This window comes from Pleurodeles waltl, chromosome 3_1 (genome assembly GCF_031143425.1).
Source record: "Pleurodeles waltl isolate 20211129_DDA chromosome 3_1, aPleWal1.hap1.20221129, whole genome shotgun sequence".
Taxonomy (NCBI): Eukaryota; Metazoa; Chordata; class Amphibia; order Caudata; family Salamandridae; genus Pleurodeles; species Pleurodeles waltl.
The window spans coordinates 237619379-237643729 of NC_090440.1; the positions used below are offsets into that span (position 1 = coordinate 237619379).

The 24351-nt window shown below is 42.6% G+C and overlaps 1 protein-coding gene across 1 annotated transcript in view; it reads right to left on the bottom strand.

Moving 5' to 3' along the window:
* SNX22 (sorting nexin 22) overlaps window positions 1-24351 on the bottom strand; it is an 89411-nt gene that overhangs the window by 16603 nt on the left and 48457 nt on the right. The window contains exons 2-5 of the mRNA XM_069222308.1: window positions 17032-17115; window positions 13565-13669; window positions 11262-11356; window positions 9272-9304 (exon numbers count right to left, since the gene is read on the bottom strand). Coding sequence (XP_069078409.1) covers window positions 9272-9304; window positions 11262-11356; window positions 13565-13669; window positions 17032-17115 — 317 coding nt within the window. The remainder of the gene's footprint in view (window positions 1-9271; window positions 9305-11261; window positions 11357-13564; window positions 13670-17031; window positions 17116-24351) is intronic.

Here is a 24351-nt window from a genome sequence, read left to right on the forward strand (position 1 = left end):
AAGTTCCATCCCTGTGCAGGTATTTCAGGTTTCAAGCAAATCCGGCGTTGTGGGGTGGGGACGTGTTAAGTGGGAGGTCAAAACATGTTTGGTAATAAGTTTGGCACTGTTTCATGGCTCTGCACAAAATCTGGCAGAGACTTAGCACTTAGACTTAGTTTATTCTTGGTATTTTCAAACATGTGCAGAACTTTTTGGGAGAGCAGTTAAATGGGGGAGGGAGCAAACAGTGCTCACTAGGTGATAGCACTAGCATTGTGTGCCGAATCTGCAAAAAATGTGCTTGTATCTTTGGTACTGTTTGATGTGTGTGCATCAAATCTGGAAGGCAGTTAGCAAGTTACACCCCGCGCAGGTGTGTCAGGGTCTGTGCAGAGCCACTGTGTTAGCTAAATTAAGGAGGAGTTCAAAACATAATAGATATGCTAATGACTTTGCACTCTTGCGACGCATCTGCATGGAATTTTACAGAGACATAACATGTTTAGCCTGCTGTTGTTTTCCACAGTTTAATGCAGGTCCATGACCTGCGCCAGTTTGATGAATCTGCATGAATTTAGCATGTTTAGTTTTCTGTTACTTATGTCATGTTTTGAGCAGATCAATCAAGGGGAAAGATACATTTGGAAGCAGGGGGCTCTAAAGTTTCATTCATTTAAAATCTGGCAGACTGCACCCCCACTGTGCACAGCTGAAGGGGGTTGACTGCATGTTGTCTCAAAGCTGTGCGCTGCTCAGAATGGGTCGATGGCAGGTGGCACATTACAAAAAGCACCTAAAATTCATGAACAAAACACAATTAATGGTTAGTATGGTTCGGCAAATAAAAAACTGAAAAACTCACACTCCCGGCCAGGCTTAGTATACCTCTTAGCCAATGGAATGTAAAAAAGCCTACCTACAAAAAGAAAACATGACGTGTTGTGAGATATGATGCACGCTGAGAGACTCATTTTGATTATGGCAGATGGGAAAGCAGATGGGAAAGCCTGTCCCCAAACTCCTGACAGGGTGGCCGCTGGCATAGTGGCGACCACCCCGCCAGACCTATTAGGTGTTTCCCGCTAGGCTGGCAGGTGGAAACATTGGTTTCCGCCCATCAGCCTAGCGGGATACAGGTGGCAGCATTGTCTCCGGCTCGGAATCGAGCCGTCGGTAAAGCTGTTGCCTGCAGGGTGCACCACCACCCTCGCAATGTTCACTATCTGCACAGCAGAGGGTGCTGGGCAGGGGGACCCCTGCACTGCCTATGCCAAGTGCATGGGCAGTGTAGGGGTTCCCCTGTGCCCCCTGCACCTGTTCTTCATGGCGGTTAAACCATCATGAAAAGGCTGGTGGAGAACAACCTCGTAATCCACTGGCAGAGCTGTCCTGGCAGATTATGACCTCCACCCGCCATCAACCCATCGGGACCACCAATCCCGGTGGAGATGGTGGAACCCTAGCAGTCTGATTGCCCGGGTCTTAATGTGGCGGTCAGACCGACAGAGCAGAGGCTGGCGGTCCTAACACCACCAGCCTCGTAATGAGGCCCTGTGTGCTGCACACTCTAACTGGTGAATTTCAGGACTTTTTTTATTTTTTGCTTGTCAAACCTCACACAACAGTAAATAACTCACACCCCTCGCCATGCACAAAAACAATTTGCCTACAGCACATTAACAGAATATTAGTCATAAAGAAAGCAAAATGGTGGGTACTGCAAGGTAGAGCATGTGTTGTGTGCATTGCAAATCATAGCTGCCAAATTTCATTGGTTCACACCTTCGAGCCAGCACCATAATTCAGTTTTTAGAGCGAAAGAGAGAGAGACAGTGAAAGCTAAGAGTGAAGAATCCACAACGCTTCCAGAAGCTGGTGCTGTAGGGAACTCCTAGGCTAGTAATACATCTGAGATCAAGTCCACAAGTAATGCAGAAAAGATGCACGAACTTTATATTAAGACATCTGCATAAAAATCCTCTGGTAGAAAGATCACCCAATGCCTAAGACCCTTAAGACGGAGTAGAGACCTCTTTCCATGTGGTGCTGCTGTAATTCTGGGTGCGTACTGCCTACGTTCCCATGCTGTTGGCGTTCAGCCTGTTATAATTAGAAGATCTTTAGAGACTTATCTGGAAACAACAGCAATGAGGTAGTGAAAATCACTAGCTTTAATAAAGGGACAGTCCAGGTGCATCATTATTAGGAGAATCAGCTGGATATGTTGCTCTCTCATGTGTTTCAAAAGTTTGTCTGCACAATGGATGTAGAAGAGTGGGGACTTAAGTAGCTACAGACTATATTTTCTTAATGCTTTGCTGTAAAAGAAGACACATCATAGACTGTACACCTAAAGTCACAGTTGCTCTGAAGGTCACTGAGAGATTGTTTAACCTATGCATATGGGTGGGCTTTGTAAAAGGATGACACACTCCAGCCTGCATGCTATGCAATCAATGCAAACACCTAATTAAATCTGCATAGACCTCCACTACATGGAGCTGAAGTATGGCTCTCCTCTTTAAGTGAATCTGGAAAAGAAGTAGAAACCTTCAATCAGAGAAAGGAGAAAATTGATCTTTGGTTCGAGAACCAGGTATGAGGAAAATGAAAACTCATGATGACCTAAATGCTAGGAAATTGTGGCACTGGTGCAGTGAAAAAGGTAATTCTCTTCCTCTGGTACACATGTTCCCGCTGAGGAAAAAACTAAAAAGACCTCCCGAATATTGGCAAAGTTGACATTAGACCAGATAACAAACCTTAGTAGTGCACAGACTGAAAAAATGCAAGATCATCAGAAGATGAAAAGAAGTCAAGTGACACTCTTGCCAAGGTGTGCCACATTCACATTGACATAAACCTATTCCACTGATCAGAATATGTTTCCATGGAGCAATACACATTTTGCAAACTCTCCTATAATGCAATCAAGTGGTTTCGTGTGTGGGCATTGTGCTTCAAATCTGGCCAGGGCCATATTTAACACATTGATCTTCAGACATGCCTAATTTGATTTTTTATAAGTCTAGCTTCTCTCCATCGTATGTCTTTGTGTTTTTGCTTTACATTTCCCAAATCCTACTATTTTAGGTTTCTAATACAATATCTTTCCAGTTTTATATGTACTTTGATTCCCTAAGCAAAAGCCTACAATACTGAAAAGGATAATAAACAAGTAAAATGTGAAAGTTTTTGCTCCTCTCCATGCAGCCATGCCCCTGAGGAATCATGGCCGCTAAGAAGGGTTCCTCTCAACTTAAAGTGTAAAGACTAAAATTAAAGACCATGCCCCATACCAAAGGGCCCGATAGTGTGGTAAGGGCACCAGACACATCTTATGTTGGGTCATTCTCTTCTCACTATTAGGAATTGGGTTGCTTCAGGTTGATTTGTTGTGAACATTTCTGCCTGCACGTGTTATTGGTTTTTGTATTCTGAATTTTTTGTAAAGTGGGCCAAGGAGTACAAGGATACATACAAATACATACAAATACATGGAAATAAAAGAAGCATTTTTTGCCCATCATGTGGACTTTCAGGGAGCTGCATTCAAAGTGCTGATGGTCCAACGATTCTGGACATTGACCATATTTGAGAATCCATAGGGAGAATCCCTTCAGAGAACAATCGGACTAAGATTGAAAAGATGACGATGCTGATGTCCAGCCTAAACCAGTGAAGGCTGGTAAAGTTTCCTTCATCGCCATACTACTAGTCCTTTCAGTATTTTCTCATCCTGAAATGTCATCTCCTACGACAACTGAAAGTGAAAAGGTCTGGGAGAAAATCATTGTAGGTGGAAAGGGAGGTTACTTCTCCCTTTAAACATAATATAACAGGGTCCCTAGAATGTAAAACAAAGTAGTGGATTTGCTTTGAGGGTAGGAGTAGAAGGTGAAATGAGGCCTGATAGGTCTTCGTCCATCAGGGCAGTAACATATCAACCATTTTGTGTTCTACCCTCAAATGTGCAGAGTGCCAGTCTGACTAGGATTATAACCAGGACTAGATTAGGTCTCAAACGCCCTGGGAGACTCAGAAAGAGATAGAAATGTTTGGGGCACCAAATCTTCAAAATTTTACCTGTTTCAGGCCAGGTGAAGCAAGAGAAATCGGGGTCAGATGCACAAAGGTTTGTAGCAAATTTAAATGGTCTGAGTCGCAGAACCAGGCCATTTGCAATGGCTAAAAACCATTATGGGATGTACAAACCCTACTTTGTGATTCTGTGAGCTATTAATGACCCGCAAATAGGTTTGTGATTAGACATTCGTAAGGGGCATGTTAAGGGCGTCCCTCCCTAATAGCGACTACAGTGGGATGTATTAATGTTTTGCGACCAAAATAGGGTTGCAAAACATTCGCAGATTACCATCAACTTCAAGTTGGTGGTAACCCATTCGCAAATGGCAGGAGGTCTCCAAGGGACCCCTTCTCCTTTGTGAATGTGGGTGCAAACATTGTTTAAGAGCAAGCACTGCCTACCCTTAAAAAATGTAAAGATTTTTTTTAATTTTATTTTTGAAATGCAGCCCATTTTCCTTTACATTTTATCTAAAAGCAATCACAGACATGGTGGTCTGCTGACCCCAGTAGGCCACCACCCCTCTGATTTTGGCCATTTCCAATGGTTCACAAATTTCGACCTACCTCATGAATATTGATGAGGTAGGTCTATTTGCAACCAACTGGGAAATGTGTCTGAGACATATTAGTGCATCACTGTTTGCGATTTTCTAATTGCGAATTTCAAAGATTCGCAATTAGGGAATCACAATCAGATTTCTTTCTACATCTGGCCCTTAGTCCTTTAAATTACACAAGACTGTGCCATGTAAAAGGCTTTGATGCACTGCTGTTACATTTGATATTTTATTCAGGTGACACAAATGCACAGCACTAGTCAGTATCTCTACCTTTAAATTTTTGCATTGTCTTTGCATTTGGCACTACCTTTTCTCACTGAGCCTATTGTCACTATGGCCTTTAGGTGTAAACACACAGTGCTCAGGTGCCACACTGCTGGCTAGTTTGAACAATATAGATTTCAACAAGCGACCAAGAAATTCAGACACTGGACAACAACCAGTGAGTACTGCTACTGCATAGGTAGCCATAAATCCCTCTAAAAGGCAAAAAAACAGAACATCATAAATGAACCTGTGCCACCACATCACTAAAATCCATACAGTGTGCTGTACTTAATTCAGTACTGCCCGTAACTTCCATGACTTAATGATAGCCATCTCATTTATGCAACATATTTTGTACTCCAGAATTGCTCCCACCAGAGATGTGAACGCCCCATTGAATACACTAGATAGAGCACCTTCCATCCAACCAACTCAGTCAGTCAGACACACAGGCTATCACACAAGTCACAACATCACTAACCACTAAGGAGCAACACACACAAACTTCTAACAAACTACATTAGACAGATCCCCATGCATGCACACAACATATCACAGATTGGCCACTTAGCCAGATATCACTTGGATCACAAGAATACTAAATACTTAGTAACAACTAACAAACTTCCAACACAAACCATTACACAGGCCAACTTTCATGTATCCAACAACACATGGATGTACCTGGATATTACTGTGCTTACAATAAGTACTTCCCATCATGGAACATCACGCAAATAACAATTAGAACACACTGGACAGATCTCATAATGTACATTCAACACAGATGATATATGCTTTGTAGTTGGTTGTTCCAGTACACAATAGCATTTCTCGTTGGGCAACACCACACAGACACATCTCCATGTGTTGATCAAGATGCATGCATATTGCCAAAAAACTCGGTGTTTAAACCTTAAATATAAACAGATTATACACCCACAGCCCACATAATCCAGAATACGACCATGGCCCACTACCGGTAAAACAGTATTAAAAGGTGAGTCAGACAACGTTCAGTGATGGTAACCCCAGAACCATGTGGGAAGCCACCAAAATTCAAAGGCACTAGGAAATTACATCACTGACAGAATGTCCACCATACAGATGACGGTAATACAGGGCCATGGCATCGGGGGCAGGGGCTGGGGTGCTACACCCCCCTAAAAATGAATTTTCCGATAAATAGTTGGGTACAGATGCTTGCAGTTGGGTATGGTGAGATGTCTGCTGGATTTCACTAGGAATGTTTACATACATTCAGACAAAAACGCACAAACTCTCTCAGTTTTTAAAGACATCAAAAATATTTGTCATTTTACAAAATATTGTGTTTTCCCTCACATAGTACCCCTACCACTCTATATTCCTTTCGCTTTTCACTGGCCTTGAGGCCCCTCCCATGCACCCTGCTTCTCGTATAATGTATTTAAACATTATATCCCAGCCTGATTGTCGGAAAATCTGAAGCTCACACTCCACCTATCTCAGTGATCAACCAGTGCTTAATTTGAGCCAGTGGTTGCCAGTGGGGGGCACCGGTGCTTATTTTTGAGGACCGGCACTTATTTACTTGCGTTAGACGCTTACCAGAGCAAGAGACAGAAACATTTTTAAAAAGCGGAAAGATGGAAGAGGAGAAATACATTAAAGTAGTCACGAAGGGAGAAAACCTGCAGAAGTGAGATAAAGGGGACCGGGGTGTCTTTTAGAGATTTGAAGATAAATGAGGTGGATTTAGGAACACAGCCTTGGAATTTGTGAAAGCATATTTAATTGCACCAGCTGCATGTTTCAGAGCATAGCTTTAGGCACTGGCGTTATTTCATTTACAAATTAAGCACTGACATCAACTAATATAGTATAATATATCAGATACCACAACATGTAACACAATAAACTACATGGCCTTGAAGAATTAGTCTCTAAAAGTGTGTTAACTGCATCTACTACTTTGTTTTCAGCTGGACAAAATTGGAACAGAATTCTAGCAGCTTTTAGACAGAAGTTACAGCTGCCATTCCAAACACGAAACACTGGTGTATCCATCAGAAAGATCTTCAGTGATTTGGTACATTATGCAGAATTATTTATGCAAACCTGCACATCACAGACTATATCATTCCATCGATTACTCATATTTTCCTCTTTTTCTACTCAATAATAAATATGATAGTGTTGGGAATTAATTCTATTATTAAAGTGAATTCAGTTTGTGATGTGTGTGCTATGCATGATTTATATTTTATACATTTATAGATCTCATGCACTTATTCCAAGAAATCAAAGGCTGTAGCAGGTGCCAAGTAAGTGTTAGTGCCCCACTGCAGTACCTTTACTTACCAATCCTCTGCAAAGAAAGTGAGCTACAATCCAACACATTTACAGGCCCCCTGTTCTTGTGTTGCTTGGATCACTGCCCAGTCACACGCAGTAACTGTTTCCTCCACCAGAAACTCTTCCTCACCCTTTTTAGGTCGAGTTTATCTGCGCGCAAGTGCTGCTTTTTGAACTGTTGTAATCTATTCTGTGGGCTTTAAACACGCCCATCTCATGCCTGTCACTTTCATTCCTGGGCTTGCCTTTCACCAATCCCTTGATGTCATTGGTAAACGCTTTACGTTTATCCCACCATGGGGCTCTTTTGTTACGCTTTGCAGACTGACCCTACTACATGGATTATTGCACGTTTGCCAAAATAACAACACATCCCACCATTCAGTGTACTTTTAAGTTCTCTTATGGCTAAAAGTTTTGTTTTGCACCTAGGAGTAGTTAGTATTTTAAGGGCCTTGTTTGAAACAATATTCCAGTAGGTCTACTAGCCCTCTAATTATATGCAGGACCACTGGAACTATGTGGCAGAAAGGACCAAAGTATGGAGCAGGCTTAACCAAATGTTGTTGCAAAAAAAGTCCTGTTGTGCATTTGTAGTGTCAAGAGCTTCAACTCAAGTAAAGCGAGACCTATTGCATTGCAAATGATTGTTTAGGTCTGCCGCCAGCCAAGAGCTTTTATTTTCACTAACATCATATGCATAATATAAATACAGAAGCTTTCAGACAACCCTCTTCATCTATTGATCTGATATCCACATTTTAATTCCTCCCACTGCAGCATACAGCATGGTGCAGTAATGGTTCAGCCATTGCCTAACTTCTATGTGAGTGACAGCTCTGTCACAAATACCACATTTACACATAAAGTGATTCACTTAAGTGATAGGGACCTCTATGCAATGTGTGATTTTTGAGACCCAAAAATATTTTTGTGTTTAGCCAATGTTTTTTTAAGCTCGATGTGACCCATAAAACCCCCAACAATAAAGTTTTGCACAAACTTTGACAAAACAAAACAAGCATTTTGACAAAGCCAAAAGGCTTGCAGATAATGGCAGGCATGTTGGCTTTGCCAGTGCTAGTTGGGCATGTTGATACCTCAGTCTAATTCGCCCCAATTTAGCTGTGTTATTCCTGCTCTCGAGCCAACCTTGCCCGGACGTATTACTAGTCTCTATACTTCCAATTCAGCAACACGCTTCTGCCTCTCAACAGCAGGTTGTGCTGAAACAGTTAGGCCCATATTTACACTTTTTTAGTGCGCATTTGCGTTATTTTTTTTATGCAAAAGCAGCGCGAACGTACACATTTTTTTTACATTTTATTTATTCATTTTGTAAGTTTGCGCCGATTTTCCGTCAAAAAACGACGTACATGCGGCACTAAAAAAGTATAAATATGGGCCTTATTCACATGACGCCAGATTGCAGATAAGTGGCCCTCTGAACAGGGCTGCCACTGACTCCATGTCACCTGTGCTTAATTTGTAAATAAAAAGGTGCCGTGCTCAAAACTCTCCTCTGAAACACGCGGCTGCTAAATTAAAAGTGCGAGCACATAATACTTAGGCAGCGTAATCCTGAAGCCATCTCTGGCCTCTTCAGTCCATTTATAGCCACTCCCTGCCCCTTCAGCTCACTCTGTCAGCTTCCTGCTTTTCCCCTTTCTCACGCTTTTTCGTTTTTCTCTTCTTCCATCTTTCCCACGTGTCTTTTGCACACAGTAAATGCTTCAGACAGAAAAGTAAGCGCCGGCCCTCAAAAATAAGTGCCGGTGCTTTGCACCGGAAACAACAAGCACAAATTAAGCACTGCATGTCACCAAGAAAACACACATTTGCAGGTCTGCGCTTTTCCGTTGATTTGAGAGATATGAGCGCTGTAGGGGCATGCCGATGGCCTGAGGGACGTAGGATGCTGTACAATGAACACAGAGGTCACCCTCTGCCTCCCCACCCCAAAACCTCACTCCTGGCAGGGGAGGCAAGTCAGCACGGTGGCAGGCAAAACAACACAAAAAAGTATGTGGACTTACGTGTTCTCTACTGGCATTAATTCAGTCAGGAAGCTGGAAAGAGAAAAAGAAAATTCAGACGAAGCCAGAGGGAAACTCGACACACAAATGGGGGGGACATTCAGCGTACAACTGTAGGAAACTCCAGACTACTGGAGGAAATTCTAGTGACAAAGAGGCGGATTCTCTGATGACAATGGCATTCGGCCAGCCATACTGCTGGCAATGACGAACCATCTCTGCAAGGGGTGGTGGTGCAGGACTCATAATTCACACAGCGCCGCCTTGTGGCATGCGGGCGCATCACCTGGCGACCGACGAAGAGCCCCTATTTCGCAGTGAGCTGGAAACAATTTCTCAGAATAGGTTTTCAGCTCAGGCGTCAATTTAAACCTCTCCAGGGCGTAGGAGGTGGTTCCAGATAACCCTTTATTCCGGTTGAAGACGGCGGATGAAGCTATTTAGAAGGGAGGAGGGATGGTGGTGGGTGGGGTCCAAAGTCCCATTTTTACTCCTCCCTGTGCAATCAAACAGTGCATATGATTCTGAGGTTGACATGTCTGCAGCAAGTATAGAGTTACAGACAGTGCATAGATGTAGCAAAGGTTACTTCTTCATCTCTTCTTCCTCATCAAAGTCCTTCATTTAGGGTTACTCAACTTCAAAGACAGGAATGCACAACTTTTTAAAATTCCTCTCTCCTCTTGCTCCTAGGAGGCACTTTAAATGGGAACTCTACCTAGAATACCTCTTTTTTGTGTGCAAGAGGTCTGAGGATTCAGTTGTGAAGCCTCAGTTCTGTTTCCTTTTATCCAATAACAAGCATTGGCAAAGTCAATAGGTTTCACCTATGCAAGATCTACTATTTTGGCAATGTTTTTTTCTACATTTGCACAGCAGCATAGGCTGCTGGCAACATGGTTCGAAGTAAAGGAAAAAAGTGCTTGATGTGGCAAGAACTGACAGCGTGAAAGCAAGTTTTTTTCTTTAAGCCTGATATGTCTAAAAAAGCGCTGGAGGGGTGGGAGCAGGGAGGAAACAGAAACAAAGGACAGCATACGTGGGGGGAATGGGGGGAACAACACCAGGGAAGTGCATGGAAGGACGGAGAGCAGCAACGAAAAGCAGGAGAGCTTTGGGGGGACAACACAAGGGAGCTGAGGGGGAAGGCGAATCAATAACAGGCAGTGAGGAGGAGGCCAGGGAGGGTGGCGAGAAACTAACAGTTCCATTCACTCTTCTGGAGTGCGTGGCAAAAGTACAAAAAGTACCTGGAGCAGCATGAACAGAAAGCTGTGATAGTTCGATGCTCCACGGCAAAGACATAAGCTCTGGGAAGAAAGCAGGAGGAGGTGAGCAACCAGGAGGACCAAGAGGCATGACCAATCAGGAGTCACGAGGAAACAAGAATGACATGGAAGCAAACTAATGGTCTGTATTGGTGAGTAATGGGCGGACTTTAAGCTTGTTTTTAACAATAGATTTTGCTGACACTGCATGTGTGCTGTTCAGGTGAAACCTAAAAATGTATATGTGAACTTTGAGATTTCAGGTTGTATACATTGTCTGTGATTATAAAGTTTAAACATATAGCCTACTGGGCTACAAGGAATCCTGGTCTCTTCCTCAGGGCACATATTCTGTCACAGACACAAAGTTCACATTACTTTCCTTTAGACGGCCAGTCGGGAATACTACAGTGAACAATGAAGACAAATGTTCTTTCTTCACTGCCTGTGAGTTCCATGTTCACAGTGGCATTACAAATGTCTTCACCGTTCACATGGCATTACTGATGAGCTACATGGAAGTCATATCATTCAGCCTAATGAATACTCGGTACTCTAGCCTGAGCTTTTTACTCTGTGACATGCTCCCAACTGAAATGAATTGGTTGTTCGTAGTGTAATGCCAGGCATCCCACTGGAACAGGGCCGCATCCTTTTAAATCTGATCCTCGGAAGATATATCATAGTAATATCATAGTAGTTGGAACTGCTAAGATACTCACTCTATGCTGCTGTTCCTATGACTGTGTGGGAAGTGCCGAACCTTCAGGAATTCGAAGACCTCTTTGGGAATATCCTGGTTCTCCCACAATACGCCCTGTGCAAAAAAAAAACAAGACAGTATATTAATAGCCCACTGCAGGGCAAAGTTGGGATAGTCATGACTCACTGTCCCAGACTGAAAGAAAAGACATGGACATAGAAATGTATGTGTTTTCACTCAGTAAAGAAAAGAAACGACTCAGTATTCCTGAGAACCTGTGTATTGGAGGAATACAAGTATAAAATAATTCCCTCAGAAATGTATTAAAAGAACCACTCAATTTTGAGAGGAAATGGGAAGAGGAGCAACTGATTTTTCAATACACCCCTGAACAAAACAAAATTGGCAATATAATTAAATTTGAATAAAGCTAATCTCATTTTATTTTCTTCAGTAAGCATTAAAAGAACATCTAGGTGCGCCCTGTGACGGCGCAGTGCTAGTGATCAGTGACATAAGTGTAAAGATGCACAGCTGGACAGTGAAACACAGATAGAATGTTGGATGATTACAGTTCATTGTAATTCACTCACTACAATGCTTAGTTCGGTTTCATAGACATATATTTAGGGCCACATTTATCAATGTTTACGGAGAGCAGCAAGCCACCTTGTTGCACTGCGTGAAAGAGAAAGCGCAGGAAAGCACTGTATTCAACAAAATACGGCACATTCCTGGCCTTCCCTTGCACAGATGCCCTTTTGGCTGCCTAACGCCAATGCAGGCATCCTTGCACCGTGTTGCAAGGGTGCCTGCATTGTAGGCAGGATTGTTTTTGTGTCAGAAGGGACACCTTCCTGAACAAAAACAATGTTCAGAGGCATTTTCCACTTTTTTTAAGTGTGCTGCAGAATGCAGCACACGTAGAAAGAGGAAACAACGAGGAGAAATAAACATATTTCCCCTTGTGTCTACCCCGGGGAGGCGTACCATTTTGACGCATACCCAGGTTTACCAGTGTTGGTAACAATACAAATACATACGGGGATGCATGGGAAACACCCACATTCCACCCAAGGACCGCCTCCCTAGGGCAGAGTAAAGCAACACAGCAATTTACACTGCCTTGCATGACTCCAGATTTATCAAGCCACTGAGGGCCACGCAAGGCTTGATACATCTTACTTTAGTTTTGTGTTGCCCTTGCACCACTAAATGTGCAGCCACTAAACTAATATCTGAACGTTGCAACCCCAATTCAGTTATTTAAGGGCAGAGTTCTCATGAGGACAACAGGATCGTAGCATCCTACAATTACCCTTACTACCCTTTTCTTCATTCAGTTTAGCCAAATCTCATTGTATCAACATGTAAAATTCTTACCGTAACATTCTTACCTCAAGGAAGCTAATTATTGATTCAGAAAAATTATAGTGCAAATATATAGTCATCTGTAATTAGGAAAAATCAGGCTCCACTCTCTTCTTGCATAATGTTGACTAATATAATATATAACCAAAGCGCATACTAGGCGTCCAAGTGAATTAAATAATTACAGATGCCTATGGATATCCACTGATCTCTGCAACACCAAACAGAAATCAAACACTGCTGGACAATTTGTTACCGGGTGTGAGGATTCCTGCCATCATGTTGTGCACTTTTTGTTACTCATCTTCTCTTGCGCCACTCAATCGCTTCATTGAACTCCTCCACAGGGAAAGGCAAGGTATAGAGTAGCAGGAAAGGTTGGGGCAGAGGGAACCCTCTAAAGGACCTTCACAAAACTGAATTAGCTTTCAAGCACTTCTAGATTAACTTGAGAAAGGTATTGTGCCTGCTAACAATTCACAACAGAGATTCTGGCAGGTGTAAATGGATTTACTACTGTGGATTTCTCCACAGCAGGTACAGAGACATCTGCAGTACAAAATCCCACGCCAGTAGGTCTTAAAAGGAGTGCTTAGCCGTGTTATTTTGTGAATGGCCACAAACATGTTTATTAGTGGGTATTCACAAACATCGATCAGACCACTTCCCAACCAAGAAATGGTCATACATTTGCTAAAGCTAAGGGGTAGTGCTACTCTCATTCCAGAATGGACAAGGGAGCAGATCATCTCTAGATATGATAGGGTTGTAGGAGAAGGACTTTCTCATATATGTTTTCCCCATAAGGGAAAAATTATGCATTTCTATAGTAGACTCTATTTCCCCTCCGAGAATTCCACGTTTTGTAGATTTGTCCACAGCCAAGGCAGGAGCCCGTGGGATATATGAGATTCCCAGGTGCGTGCCTGGAATTTCCCCCCTGCTACTCACCTGAATGTAGGCTTCCAGGGCCTGCCGCCTTTGCTCCATCATCTTCGGCAGCCAGTTGGGCACCCGCTTAGGTGGGAAGTCTGGCACCTTGCAGGCCTTCTTTATCTGGAAAACAAAGGTTCCGGAAGACATTTTGTTAGCAGCTCTAAACATAATGATCAATCCTGAGCTCTTCAAGCAAAGTGAAAGCACATTGCAAAGCTGATGTCATCAATACTGTGAAGTTAGTGGGCTAACTACATCAATGGATATAATATGGGGGATGTTTTGAAAGGTTGATCGACATCTGTTACTTCCATGAGTCGGGCTTAATAGGGATGGACTTGATGTTAACTGAGATACGACTGTGAAAGTATTTATTTAGGACATCTGTCTCCTCTTCAAAATGCTGAATTCTATTCCAAGGTTCCCGTCATGCTACCTTGAGCTATCTTTGCTTTCCAATAGTCCCTGGGATGAGAAATATGTAATTAAAACTATCAGCAAATCACTGCATCGTCTCATGCAGCTATCTCCTGGGCTGCCAGGATGCCACCAGAGATCTGCAGAAGATGCCGTCCAATAATGGCAGTTTGCTGCAAACTTTAAAGGTATGTTTCTTCTTCTTGCAACCTCAAACATACTGCTATGAAGTAGTTGTGAGATAGAGGAAGCATGGGTAGTTTTCAAAGGAGTTCTCCTTCAGTAGGTACCACAAGTAGGGAACAAAAGTAGTATTTTGTAATGTACATCAGTCAGTCTCTCCTATTATCCCAGTCATGGAAGCCGCGCTCTTCAACAGTGGCAGCAGTGAGCGGCGTGCAGCACCTGGGACTATGGAACAATGAAACGCAACTTGGAAAGCAGGAGCGTAGCCTGGGACAAACTTTATAGTTCAATCATTAACATAGAAGCCAGAGGGAGAGGTACCAAACCAGGCCTCTGCTCCATCTTAAGACTGGGTTAGATATTGAGAATGAAGTAGAGCAGGATGCGTCCCCCGCATCGATTTAATCCCAGTGTTGCCCATGTCCCCGTCTACTGCAATGGGCCAGATGAAGGGAGGAGTCAGAAAAAAGAGATGAGAGTTTGTGAGAAATAAAAGAGACAGAAGAGAAAGAAGAGAAACAGAGTGAAAGATGTGATAGAGTAAAAGGGGTGAAGGGAGCGTAAGGGAGAAGTGGAAGGGTAGAGAAGGATGTTAAAGAGAGAAAGAGAGCATACTACGAGGAGTCAGTGTATTAAACAAGCATTGGCAAAGCCAATAGGTCTCTCCTATGCAAGAGCTGTTGGCTTTGCATAGCCACATGTTACCCATGTGGCTTCTGTTCAACATGGCTAAACATTAGTGGCATAGAGGAGAGTGGTGTGGAGTGTCGTAGAGTGGAATGACGAAGAGTGGTGTAGAGAGTTGTAGAGTGGAGTGGCAGAGTGTCTTGTATTGGAGTGACACAGTGTGGAGTCACGTAGAGTGGCATAGACTAGAGTGGCACAGAATAGAGTGGACTGGTGTAGAGTACATTGGCATAGAGTGTTGCAGAGTATAGTGGTGTAGAGTGCAGTGGCATTGAGTGAGTGCCATTGAATTCAGCAGCATACAATGCAGCGCCATAGAATGCAGTAGGTATATTAGAGTGATGCACAGTACAGTGGAGTGGTGCAGAGCAGAGTGGCACAGAGTGGAGTGGTGCTGAGTAGGATGCAGTGGTGTAGAGTGCAGTGATATAGAGTAGAGTGGCATAGAGTGGTGCAGAGGGAAGTGGAGTAGAGTTGATTGAGGCAGACGCCAGTGGTGCAGAGTAAAGTTGAGTGGCATAGACTGCAGTGGCATAGAGTACAGAGTAGAGTTGAGCGGCATAGAGTGCAGTAGTATGGAGTGGTGCAGAGAAGAATAGCATAGAGTGGTGCAGAGTACAGTATAGTGCCATAGCGTGCAGTGCCATAGAGTGGATGCACAGTAGAGTGGAGTAGAGTTCAGTGACGGAGAGTGCAGTGCTGCAGAGTACAGTGCAGTGGCAGACAGAGAAGTGGCTTAGAGTACAGTGATGCAAAGTAGAATGCAGTGACATAGAGTGTCTTTGAGTAGAGTGCATTGGAATAGAGTGCAGGGGTTAAGATTAGAGTGGCAGAGAGTGCAGTGGCATACAGTGTAGTGGCACAGAGTGGAGTAGAGTGGTGTAAAGTACAGTGGCATAGAGTAGATTGTTTTAGAGTAGAGTGAAGTGGCACAGAGTTGAATGGTGCAGGGTAGAGTATAGTTGAGTAGAGTGGCATTGAATGTAATGGCATAAAGTGGTGTAGAGTGCAGTGAAATAGACGGCAGTGGTGCAAATAAGATTAGAGTGCCATACAGTGGATTGGAGTAAAGTGCCGGGGCATAGGGTTGAGTGTTACAGAGTAAAGTGCATTAGTGTAGAGTGTATTGGCATAGAGTGCAGTGGTGTAGAATGCAGTGTTGCATGGTAGCGTAAAGTACAGTGGCATACAGTGGAGTTGTGCAGAGTAGATTGGTGTAGCCTAGACTGTAGTGGTGTAGAGTGCAGTGGTGAACAGTGCAGTGGTGTAGTGCAGAATGGCGAAGAGGACATTGGCATAGAGTAGAGAGGTGCAGGGTAGAGTTGAGAGGCATAGTGTGAAGTGGTGTAAAGTCCAGCGGCACAGAGGGGAGTGGTGCAGATTGCAGTGGTGTTGAGTAGTCTAAAGTGGAGTGGTGCAGAATAAAGTGCAGTAGTGTAGAATGGTGTAGGGTAGAGTGCAGTGGTGAATATTGGTGTATTCATGGTGGGGTAACACACTGCTTTTACAAACAACACATTTTCAATTGAAATGACCATTACATTTGCACAGACATACAGTTTTACTAATAAAACTATACAGTGCACAGCCAAAAATGTGTGCAAATTGTGTCACATAAGTTTAATAATTTATTTAGATCATATTAAAGTATTTTTCTCCAGCACACTTCAGAAATAACAAAAAAATGTGGTTCATTTGTATGTTCCTAATTCTGATATATTCTGGAATACTGAGTTTATTTAAATGCTGTGTGGTAGCAAACATTCTTTCCTACTCCCAGCATCCAGCAAGATTGTCAAATAAATCCTCACACTTTGACATCCGAGAAAGAAAAGTAAACAAGTGCCTTGGAAGAGAGTGCCTGACATTTGGCCTTAGTTTTTGAATGCACATCAATGTGACGGGGTAAGAACAAGATTTAAAGGTCTGTTAACAGAAAGAGCGTTGTGGAAGAATACTATAAAAATGGTTTAGGTAACAGGCGAGATGAACTGAACCTCAAGAGCCTAAAGTAAATAAAGCCAGCAAATGGAAAGCCAGAAGGTGTGAGTTACAAACCACAAAGCCAATAGTAATCAACGAGTGGAATGCATTACTAGGTCACCTTTCTTAAAGTCTCCAAGATTTCTGGTAGGCAGCGATATAAAAAAGTTAGGAGAGGCAGACTATGGAAAAAGAAGGGCATTCCTTACCCTTTTGTGGAGTGCATGGAACTCACTGTATCGCCTCTCCAGAGAGTGCTTCCGTCCATTGCAGAGAACCTCTACCTTGAATACCTGAGGGAGTAGAGAGATGAAAGATTTTTTAGCAAGCAAGTTCAAAACAAAGCAATGAAGGAAAGAGCCAAAAGGAAATGGACCATAATAAACATGTTTATTTCTCTTTGCAATTCAGTATTAGGACCACTGGAAAATGGGATATTACTGCGCAGGGAATCGCAACCCTGAATGGTCAAAGGGTCATGTGAAAGGCAAGTCTGTCATCTATTTCATTGACTGAAGACTCCAGAGTGCCTAAATTCCAAATATACTTCTACGGAGAAGGGCTCTGGTGCTTGGAATTCCTTGTCCATGGATGGGAGAAACTCACTCAAACCTAATCCTTCCTTTGCTTTTATGACTCTCAGGTCCTTGAAACGTGCTATTCCTTAAACATATAATTATATAAATTGACAGAACACATATACTTTCAGAGTTTTCATCAATGTAAGAAGACGGCTGTTTGATTAAAGGCCGGCCAGCTTCTTCTTAAAAGTTGATCAATTGCAGGTGAAAAATGTTTACCACTTGCATTCATATTTAAGGAGTCACTGGAGGAGCACACGGAGGAGCACACTTCGTTGGATTGAGAAAGATCCCCCCCTCCTCAACCATGGGAGAATATCCACATTGGTTAGAACAGCCTCATGCATCTGTTTTGACCATGCCACCATGTCTGCTTTTTTCTTTTTGTGGAACCTGTGAGTGGGGTGAAAGTATGCCCCATATTTCACTTGATAACCCCATTTATGAGGAGCGTCTGAGCTACAGGTTGGTGTCTGTGTCTGTATTCATAGTTTGTCATGATTTATTAATGTGCTGTGAAAAAAGTAATATGTTGGCTTCTCCTTTCAGAAGTGCTGAGTACTGAAATTTAAAACTTCTTGAATTATGCTACTTAATGGTCTTTCTTTTAATTGCGCACTTACTCACTTTTTGTGAGCTCTCCCTACATCACTTATCAGTACTGTCAGGTTAAACTCAGGAAAATATAATTGATGAAGCTATGAGATGAGTAAAATTAATAAATAGAAAGAAAAGAAGAGTGCTCAAAGCTCTGTAAATTCACCCATCGCACCCAACCCTGTTGATTAATTTAGTCTATTTCAGCAATGATATCCCACTGTTCAACTTGTTTTAGGGCCTGCGTTTGGTCTCCATTTTGGATTTCCTTTTTAACTTGACATTGTTTTCTAGTGGTGAATTTTACGTGTTTTTCTTTAAGGTAAGACACATATGCATTTATTCTTGATAGACATTGTCACTCTGTATTCTGAACATTTTGTTCCAGGATCGTACAATCAAAACATGATGCCCTTGTTCTACTTTCCTGTGCTCGCAGCAGACAACTCTTTCACTCTAGCCGAACTAAAGAAGCTGTTCTGCACCTCTGCCACAGTACAAGGATTGAGTTTTATTATATAAACATCATCCATGCTAAACGTGGCAAGAGGAGCACTTCATGCTGAGGTTATCATGGAACCGCTGTGCGCTGTGACTGAGATGCAGTTCTGCTGGCTCCGACCTTCATCCTGAGAAGGAAGATAGCCTGCACACTTAGTCTGGTGCATTTGTGAATGCCCTAAGGCTGACTTCTTGACACTTAATACCATGGTTTGGGGGTTAGATCATCCCAACAGGTCTGGCAGAGGGTACTCCTGCTATGCTCTCTTTAGCACATAGGTACTAGTGACAGATAGGAGTAACATAGCAACAATTAACATGGTTGAATTGTTTGTATTTTTCATCATTCTAATAATGCTTATTATAATCTTGTGACTCACCTGCCTAATAATCGCAGCTCATGTTTTTATTATAAGGATGAGATGTCTTCAATAAATATTTGAACATTTATTTTCGTATCTTTGAGCATTCAGAAGTAACGAACGAAAGAGTTAGATCTGTTTTCACAAATTCCTTGGGAATCAGAGTGGTCATATTTGATGTTACCAATAACATCTATTACCCTGAAAGGTTAGGGGTTTAGATGTAGTACTGTGAGCTAGCCAAAGCAAACAAACATTTTCTGATTATATAAGTAGACGAAGGGCCAGATTTACAAGGAACTGGGGCAGCGTGGCACTGCGCCAAAACTAGCAGCGCCGCTCCACGTCAGTTCTGACACGCAAGAATGCACTGTATTTACAAAAATACGGTGCACCCCTGTGCTTCCCCTAGCGCTGGTGCCAAATTTAGCTGTACAAATTGGGGGCTGAATGCAAATTACATGAATGTTGGTGGGTGTGAAATATTAAGTGAAAAACACTCACTACTCACATGATGTTTCCATGGGGGTTTTGATAATAGGATCTTTACCCACTGTCATCATGGTTACCATTTACTCATCCTTCTACATCTGAGCGAGTCATCCCAGACATAGCATGTATGTTCATAGCATGTGAGTCACCAAAATCCAGGTTGTGCTTACAAGATATTTCAGCCCACTGACACCAATGATACTATTCACTCATCATAACTCGTCTGATAGAGATTTCTCCAAAACCTTGTGAATAATGGGCAGACATGTCATTTTTACATGTGATTCAATTATAATTGAAATAATGGCATAAGTGTGGATCACATAATGTTAATATGCGCCCGAACATGGGACCCATCAAGGGTGTTATGATTACCTGCATGAAGTAGAAATAATAGAAAAAAACCTGAAGAAACGTGACCCAAATATCAAATGGCAAGGTGTATGGATTATTCGGAGTGTAGACAAAGAACTGAGTAGACAATGATCCCGATCCAGCAAAGGTTACCTTGGGATAGTACAGCTGGTATGTCCTGATTGCAATGCATAGAAGGAAGAGATCATTTTTCAGATGATCCTTGTTACTGACTTCGACGTGCAGACCGATGTTGCATGAGAAGACTCTTTTACTAGTTTCCTACGATGAATCCTTTACATACATGAAAATACACAACTACGACAGAGTATGACTTACGATGGAAATTCCCTCTTAATGTTTTTAAGTATGAGACTAAAGGAGCGGGCCCCCTCCAGGGTGCCTATCACTCTCGAACTCCTGGAGAATAGGGTAAGTAGATGCACTATCCGTGAATGCTCACTGCTTTTTAAACTTGAGCAATGGGTGATATTTTTTTCCAAAAATGTGACACAAGTTATGCACTGTTGTATTTCTTTATGAAATAAGCTTTGGGATAAAAAGTCTGAAGAAACTGTAAGAGAAGGAAGATGCATTGTAGAAACTTGATTCTAAGTTCATATATTATTGTGCTTTTTGATCCACAGGTGAAACTAACTAACAGGACCGTTAGAGGTAATATCTACTATTACCTGCATGTACGCATGAGGATGTAGGATAGATATTAGGAGTACCAGTATTGCCCTGACAAAGGCCCTGGACCCATTTTGGGCTCTTACAGAGGCCGAAACATGTTGGCAGATTGTAGCTATGAAGGATGTCTGAGACATAAGCTCAAGATATCATCCTAAATCCGTTTTTAACCCTGCCCTGTGTTGCCACAAGGTAAAGGTACTTCCTTCCTGATAACTCCGATCTCGCTCTTCTAGAGGTCGAGACCACCATGGTGGTATTTTCCTAACATGGTGGGGCGGATTAGCCGATAAGGAAGAGTGCTATTTCAATGTGGGTGATGTTTTTCTGTCCAAATCTTTATCTTTTGTTCCCATAGGAAGACATTCCAGTATGGATAAAGCCTAAACAAGTTGCTCCACCTTGCGTCTGGGCTTGATTTATGTATGGTCTGCCCACCTAGCATTAGGTGGCTGCTTTCATTTGAACTATTTAGTACTGTGATTTTGTAGTGGGTCAACTGGCCCTCAAAACCTAGACATAGATTGAAGGGGACTATATTATGGTGGAAGTTAAGAATGATTTTTCCCCAGTTACTGAATGTTCTTTCTAAAACTATCTGTCTAGATTTGTCACTCTCCGCACCATGGTATTTATCCTCTGTATTGCTCGTGATAAGCAGTGTGTTTTTTCTGCATCAATATGTTCATCTTCTCCATTTCCCATGATTAGCAGGAGTTGTCTCTGTACCAAGGTGTACATCTGCCCAGTTGTCTTTCATAAGCAGAAAGCTGACTACTCACCACAAAGTTCATCTGCTCTATTGCTCTTGATAAGCAGTGAGTTGCCCCTATGCCAGGGTGTTCATCTGCCCCATTGCCTTTGATCATCAGAGAGTGCACCATGGTGTATTTATCTTCTGTGTCACCATTAGTAAGCAGTGAGTTGCCTGTGCATGACTGTATTTCTTTTCTCCATTGCCCATGATAAGCAGTGAGCTGCCTCTGTACCATGGTGTTTGACTGCTCCATTGCCCTTGGTAAGCTGATAGTTGACTCTCTGGTGCATGGTCATTTGAATCTGTTTTTTACTTCTTTATGGTTGGAATGCCATCAATTGTGTGATGTGTATAACCTTACAATTATGGCTATGTAGCCACCCACAATGTGAGTGTACTGCTAAGGCAAGAAATGTCGGAGTGCATAATTAAAAAGGGGGCTGCATGCTGATCACAGCAGGTCTGCATTTGTAGTTTATGCACACAAAGTTTTTTTGTGCAGAAGTTAAAAACACAATTATTTTACCAGGCCCAGAGCACAAGGTGTTCAATGCAATCAGTGACATACGTTCTCATTAAACAGGCCATTTATTATACAATGCAAGGGGCACTGCTTTGAAGATCCATCACACGGACATGGAGTAGGTTAGTTTTGGGGAAAGAAACAAGATGGTGTACAGTGCCTAAGTGCAATCTAGTTAAAACAAAGCGACGCTGAGGGTTTGTTCCCAGGATAAATGTGGTTGAAACCCATCAGCAAAGGCATAAGAAATGTATGTCTATGCAGTTTGTTTCGCCTCATCATTAAACACTCGATTTCTTGCCTTTATGTCCAAAAAGCGGTCCCTGGCCTCCAACGACCTTAACGATAAAATACTAGCTGGGTCCTGCAGGTATGGTTATTTTAACTCCTTTTGTCCCCACTTTTGATATCATCAAGAGGTGTTCTAAAGATGCTCCATTGCGGGGACGGCCTCGGGGTGCAGGTGAACTTGTGTTAGGACACCTTCAGCAACATCAGTGTCTATTGTGATTGTGAAATCTGCTCACAAGCACAGCGGTGGCTACTCCCTGTTCATTATTGGTTGTGCCTCAGCGTCTAGCAGTGACAATGGAATTTGCAATTCAGCGCGTTCTGTCCTGCCAGTAGCGAACAAAGGCTGGAGGTATTAACATAATTGACGCATCACAAACCTCAGTGATCTTGTTGATACTGTGGTCACTGCCATCCATACTGTCACATTTATTAACAAGCATGTGACCACTCTGTCATTGCAACCACTGCCCCATAAATAGATGTGCTGAGAACAGTGGAGTGCCAAGAGGGATCAAGACCTGTCACTCAAACCTCCCACTCTTGTTCCAAGATATGTGTCTTAGAATAGCTTGTGTAAAATCACCTCCCTTGTGTGTACTGAGCATTATAAAACTGAATAATCAAAGCCAGGAAGTATGCACTAATCCAAAGGAGTCGTCTATACCAAGAGTGTGATGCGGTGTGTCTACTCTCACCCCTGCTTTTCAATATCTGAATGCTGCCACTGACATTCATACTAGGGTCTCGTCTTGGGCCCAGATTCATATCCGCCTTGACCAGGGACCATAGCCTAGCGCATCTTAATGCCTTGAGCACACACAACACTGAGTAATAGAAAACATCCCCTAAACCGAAGCAAAGCGGAGTTTCTGCGACTGCGAGAGTGAGAAGCGGACACGTTTTCTCTCAGCTAGCCAGTGCTTTAAATGGGCCGGTACTGTCCGGTTCTGAGTACCTGCCCTTTTTAATTTTCAGAGGGAGAGTACCTGCACTTCTCAAGAAAAACTTAATAGTATTAATTGAAGAGTACCGGCACTTCTCAGAAACAAGCAGGTACTCTGGTAGAGAGAGTACCTACACTTCTATTTTTCCATTTCAAGCACTGAGCTAGCCATCTAGCTTAGGGAGCACCACGACCACTTCCCGTAAAGCCAGAATCATGGAACTCATGTTCAAGGCAGATCCACCACTTGCTCTGCTATTTGAGTGTCTGTACTCAGCAAAATCGCCCGTTCCTTGACCAGCTACCGGATGGAGTCTACAGGAGCCCCAGTAATAAGGCAACGTGAAGGCAGCTGTAAAAGAAAACGCAAGGACACACAACAAACATGCATCAACCGATGGCAGAGCTGGGGAACCAAGCTCCAAGCTACTAGAGTGACTTTAAACATATACAACCATAGCAATAGGAACCCCGCCTTTCAAGTACTCCGCTGACTCCCTGTGGAGTTAACGGTCACCTTTAAAACGCCACATTATCCAAAGGATACTTGCAAAATTTATATTCCACTTTGCTTCCACCAGGAATACTCCATGAGCCAATTCACATCAGTTACACAGTTACATTAATATTCCCCATTTTTTAGGGTGGGAGGGACTTTGATGTCCCTCACCTCCCTTAACACCTTAACAATGGTAATAACTAGCAGATTGCTCAATACCAATCTGCATGCAGGATTTATGTCATCCTGTTTCTTTCAGATGCAGTAGTTATAAACAAAGGTATTCATCCAAAAACCAACCAGAGCACAAGTTTTAAAATCCATAATTTGAGGCTGAATAACAATAACCTGACCACGTTGGTTTGGCCCCAGTTGTTAACCTTTGCAACATCATTCTGGACCGGAATGTGTGAGGCATAAGGCAGTATTTTCTAAAGGGAGGTAAATTGAACTGTGGCAAGAACATGGAATATGACCTTTGCACTGAACTAATAAATGGGTAAATGTACATTTATTACTGCATTTGCATCACATAACATGTTCTATTAGACCTCATTAGTTTTCACTTTATTTGTGCCACTAAACGGACATTCACACATATATTACCACAGTGCAAAGGTCACTGTCCCCTTTATTTACTGTGGTACGGCCTAAAGAACCTTGGTACAATACATCACAATACATCTCAATACAAGGCATGAAGCACAATAACAGACAGTGCACTACATCACAAAATAACCACGGCTGATATAACATATTGAGATATTCCCAGATAATTTATCAATAAAATGAAAGTAATATATCAGGCTCGAATCAATATTTTGTGGTGCTTGTTATCAAGTTTAGGCATACTTTCCCTAACATTAACTGGGGTATAAATGTACTGTTCCCATAGTACACAAGCAACGCCTAGCAGCTTGAAGATCCTGAATG